The following is a 5088-nucleotide window of genomic DNA, read 5'->3' on the forward strand; positions in this document are numbered from 1 at the left end:
TGATAGATAAGTCATTCAGCTACTTGTGAATGTTTGAGCAACAGGAAGGAGTATCCCTCATTTTTTAGAACAATTTCAAGTGACCTCTATCAAAGCCGTGCCCTCGCCCAACTGGTAAAACACTTTGGCTGGACCTGGGTGGGAGCAGTCAACAGTGACAGTGACTATGGCAACAACGGCATGGCCATTTTCCTTGCTGCAGCCCAGGAGGAAGGAGTGTGTGTAGAATACACTGAGAAATTTAACAGAAATGAGCCAGAAAAACTTGTTAAAGTTTTAGAAGTGATCGAAAAGAGCACTGCTCAGGTCATTGTTGCCTTCCTTGCCCATGTGGAAATGAACAACCTGCTAGAGCAGATGAGTTTGCGTAACATCACAGGTCGACAGTTCATCGGTGTGGAGGCTTGGATCACTGCAGACAGTCTTATTACTCCTACAAGCTTTAGTGTGCTGGGAGGATCATTAGGCTTTGCTGTACAGAAGGCCAATATCAGTGGTCTGGAGGATTTTCTAGTCAAAGACTTCTGGGAAACAGAATTTCAGTGCAATGAGACAAACAAAGAGATTATTTTAAACTCTTGTAAAGAAAAACAGGATTTAGCTGTGCTGAGAAATGATGATGATGATGTGGCAGAGCTGAGATACTCAAGCAATATCTACAAAGCTATCTATGCTGTAGCTCATTCTTTGCACAGCATCCTCAAGTGTTCAGACAGTAAAGGATGTAAAAAGGCTTTAGAGGTTAAGCCTTGGGAGGTAAAAATAATAAATTTACAGTTTTGTTTGTAGTGTCATAACTCACCCTGCTGAAATCAACAAAACTAAGAAACACTTAAATTGATCTTTTTTCAGGTAGTGGAGGCTCTAAAGCAAGTGAATTTCACCATTAAGAATGGGGACCAGGTGTGGTTTGATCACACAGGAGCAGCAGTTGCAAAGTATGAAGTGGTGAACTGGCAGCATGGATCAGATGGTTTGGTCCAGTTTAAACCAGTTGGCTACTATGATGCTTCCCTGCCTTCTGGGCAGATGTTTGTTCTTAACACAAAGGCTATAATGTGGCCTGGAGGAAGCAAGGAGGTAAACATTCAAACTGATCCTAACATCTAGCAGAACAAGCCTGAAAATATTTGTGCTTGAATGACTGCCTTAAAATATTGACATTGTGTATGTTTTTTTTTTCTTTTTTCTTTGTACAATGAAGTCGCCTGTTTCAGTATGCAGTGAAAGCTGCCGGCCTGGAGCTCATAAAGTCCTTCTAAAAGGAAAGCCTGTTTGCTGCTATGACTGTATCCCATGTCCGGTTGGGGAAATTAGCAACATAACAGGTACTACTCTGCTGAGTTATAATAATTTGCATACACTATTTGCTTGTTACAGTATATGTATCCTTTTCAAATCTGCTATAATACACTCCCTCATAAACATTATCAGGATGTGATCAATTAAATTGCAATAACATATTTTTTTTATTACAGATTCTATTGACTGCAGAAAGTGCCCTGAAGCATATTGGCCCAATCAGAACAGAGATGCATGTATACCTAAAAATATTGACTTTCTCTCCTTCAGTGAGGTTATGGGCAAAATACTTGTGTTTTTTACTTTGTTTGGTGTGTTTCTTACAGTAATAGTAGCAACTCTATTTCTGATTTACAAAGACACCCCACTTGTGAAAGCAAACAACTCTGAGTTGAGCTTCTTGCTGCTCTTCTCGTTGTCTTTGTGTTTCTTGTGTTCTTTGACCTTCATCGGCCAGCCCTCTGAGTGGTCCTGCATGCTGCGACACACAGCTTTTGGCATCACCTTTGTCCTCTGTATCTCTTGCATTCTAGGGAAAACAATAGTTGTTTTAATGGCCTTTAAAGCAACACTTCCAGGCAGCAATGTGATGAAATGGTTCGGACCTTCACAGCAAAGACTCACGGTTTTGTCTTTCACTTTCATACAGGTCATAATTTGCACCCTGTGGTTAACAATAAATCCTCCCTTTCCCTTCAAAAATATGAATTATTATATGGAGAAAATTATTTTTGAATGTGCTCTGGGGTCAACTGTTGGCTTTTGGGCAGTCCTTGGATATATTGGATTTCTTGCTGTGCTGTGTTTTATATTTGCTTTTTTGGCTAGAAAGTTGCCAGACAGCTTTAACGAAGCCAAATATATCACATTTAGCATGTTAATATTTTGTGCTGTGTGGATCACTTTCATTCCAGCATATGTAAGCTCTCCAGGAAAGTTCACAGTTGCGGTGGAGATATTTGCCATTCTGGCCTCAAGTTATGGTATACTTTTTTGTATATTTGCACCAAAATGCTTTATTCTTGCACTAAAACCTGAACTGAACACAAAGAAACACATGTTGGGAAAACTATAGTCTTGGTCAGTTCTATACAAAACAAAATAAATAATTTTTCCCACTGTATAGCTGAATTATTTGTAAACCGCTTATGTTTGCAAAAAAAATGATTTTTTTGTCATAAGTTTTGTAAACATGTACCAAATAACTACAGAAAAACTGTCAATTTTCTATTTAACTTAAAAACTTAAAATTGTACATAAAAAAACTAAAAGGGCAGCATGGGGAAGCAACTGGAAGAGCTGATGCCGCTCAGCGAGCAGGTCCTTGGTTCAAATCCCGGTCCAGGGGCCTTTCTGGGTGGAGTTTGCATGTTCTCTCCATGCATGCATGGGTTTTCTCCAGGTACTCCGGTTTCCTCCCACAGACCAAAAACATGCATGTTGGGCTGATTGGTAACTCTAAATTGTCCATAGGTGTGATTGAGAGAGTGAATGGTTGTTTGTCTCTATGTGGCCTTGTGATGGACTTGCGACCTGTCCAGGGAGTACCCCGCCCCTTGCACAGTGATTGCTGGACTTGTGCACCGGCGACCCCCGTGACCCAAAATGGAAGAAGCAGGTAAAAGATAATGGATGGATGGATAAAAAACTAAAACAAATAAAAATAACAGATTGTTGTTTGTCTTGTTCTTTTTAATGAGCAAACTAGAGATTAGATTAACTGTCATAACTGTTCTTAGAGTGGTGAAGGCTGCACAGAAGACTGTTGGAGTCAGCCTCCCCACCATCACAGACATTTACACCTCTAGATGCAGGAAGAGGGAAGCCTGCATCATGAAGTACCCCACTCACCCAACACACACACTTTGCCCCACTCCCCTCAGGAAGGAGGTTGAGGAGCATTAAGTGTAGAACCACTAAACCGAGGAACAGCTTCTACCCTGAGGCTGATAGACTCATGAATATATAATCAGGATAATCACTGTGAAAAATCACATCATGTTGCTGCTGATCTGTTTCATGTTGATGTGTTCATGCTTGCTCATCTGCTCACACAGACTCATGTTCATGTTTGCTGCTGTTCAACGTAATGTTTTTATGGTATTAGTGCTTATTATGCTATTTTAGTTTATGTTTTTCTTAGTTCATATCTTAGATGTTATCATTGTTTTTCTTTTACATTTTATTGTTGGATGTAACTGGGACCCTATGTACATAATTTCACTCCACCACATGTACCACATGTGGTCCGAACGAGAATAAAGAATCTCTGACTCTGTCTCTCTGACTTACACTAATAATGTAAAAACAATAAAAAAACATTTACAACTATATTGGACATGTTTTCTTGTGCGTGATAGTGCATTTTCACATGTATAGGGATTTTTATTTTCCAATTACTCTGGCTTCCTCCACATTGCAGTCTAACAATGAATTAAAAACATTGCAATTCACCATTCTCCATAGTGCCACTGAATTAACACAAAAACAAAAGTGTCCACATACACGTGCATTTTTTCTAATATAACATTTTATAAACTTTATAAAATGTGTCTTGAAATACTTGGCAACACAAACACACACACACACAAAACCTATTTGTACATAAGCATGAATGCTTTTGGGACACATTTTACTATCCACATACACACATTATTAAACCCCTGGCCACAAACTGCTGATAAAAAAGATGGCACAAAGTGGCTGTCAAAACGGGCCAGAGACGACTTCAGCCACTTCAGCCTCTTCGCCTCTCGTGCTGTGGAGCGCCGGAGCCAGACCGGAGCAGAGCCAGACCGGACCAGTGACGACTTCAGCCTCAGCCTCTCCGGTAAGTCTCGTCGTTTTTCACCGGGGGTGCCTCTCATGCTGTCGGGTGTGGAGTTGACGTGCAGAGAAGCGTAGGAGCAGCGCTGCGTGGTGTTCGAGAGAAGTTCAGAGTTTGCAATGGAGTTGCTGCAGGCCTCCATCCAAACTCACCTGGATAATAATTATTTTTATTCCGGATCACGTTGTTGTTCCTTGTTGACCTGAAACAGGCTAGGACCATGCCTTTCATTTCAGGATGATTTTCTGGCAGCTCACTCTGCTATTTGCTGCGAATTATGTGTTTCTGCCTGTTGGTTCTGGACCCAGCTTCTGTTTCTCATGGGAGCATCCATCCATCTTCACAGGGGGGGGGAGCCCCCTTCAGCCCAACTCAAACTGCAGTTGGGCCACCTTGTTGGATTGGTTGCCCATTTGATATGTGATGTTTTATGGTTTGAGATGTTTCTGCACCATTCATATTATTGTCATTATTTTCAGATCTCAGACTATCTGGAGTCACTGAATCTTGTTACTACACCTGGATCTGCCCATCACTGCAACTTTCACTGTCTTTGTGTTCTGAATGATTGCGTGTTCATTAATATTTCTCATGGGCCGATTAGGGGGGCTAATCGTCACACTGTTAACTCCTGTAATTACACATCAGTCACAAAAAACTGAAGAAAATGTATAATAATAATGTTGTTACTGCTGTCAGGGATTCAGCCCAACCCTGGACCCCCTACTAATTACAGCACACCAAATGACTTCAAAAACATGTCAGGACTTCATTTTCTGCATGTGAACACACTTATAGCCTTCTGAAAAAAACTTGATGCCTTGAAAATTCTGGTCAGTTCTTCTGGGGCAGATGTAATCTTCATCTCTGAAACCTGGCTCAACAAATCTGTACTGAAAAAATGACCTGGCAATCAATGGATTTAACATCTACCGCTGTGATCATCAAAAAAAAAAAAA

At 40.7% G+C, this 5088-nt stretch overlaps 2 protein-coding genes across 2 annotated transcripts in view; both read left to right on the forward strand.

Moving 5' to 3' along the window:
• Nucleotides 1-2377, forward strand: part of LOC119410650 (extracellular calcium-sensing receptor-like) — a 3054-nt gene extending 677 nt beyond the window's left edge. The window contains exons 3-6 of the mRNA XM_037677535.1: nt 7-756; nt 853-1080; nt 1205-1328; nt 1479-2377. Of these exons, the coding sequence (XP_037533463.1) occupies nt 7-756; nt 853-1080; nt 1205-1328; nt 1479-2377 (2001 nt within the window). The remainder of the gene's footprint in view (nt 1-6; nt 757-852; nt 1081-1204; nt 1329-1478) is intronic.
• A 1535-nt stretch (nt 2378-3912) lies between these two features.
• Nucleotides 3913-5088, forward strand: part of LOC119410899 (extracellular calcium-sensing receptor-like) — a 6790-nt gene continuing 5614 nt past the window's right edge. Inside the window, exon 1 of the mRNA XM_037677823.1 lies at nt 3913-4132. Within this exon, the coding sequence (XP_037533751.1) occupies nt 3913-4132 (220 nt within the window). The remainder of the gene's footprint in view (nt 4133-5088) is intronic.

This window comes from Nematolebias whitei, chromosome 6 (assembly GCF_014905685.2).
Source record: "Nematolebias whitei isolate Nwh7 chromosome 6, NemWhi1, whole genome shotgun sequence".
In the NCBI taxonomy this organism is placed as follows: Eukaryota; Metazoa; Chordata; class Actinopteri; order Cyprinodontiformes; family Rivulidae; genus Nematolebias; species Nematolebias whitei.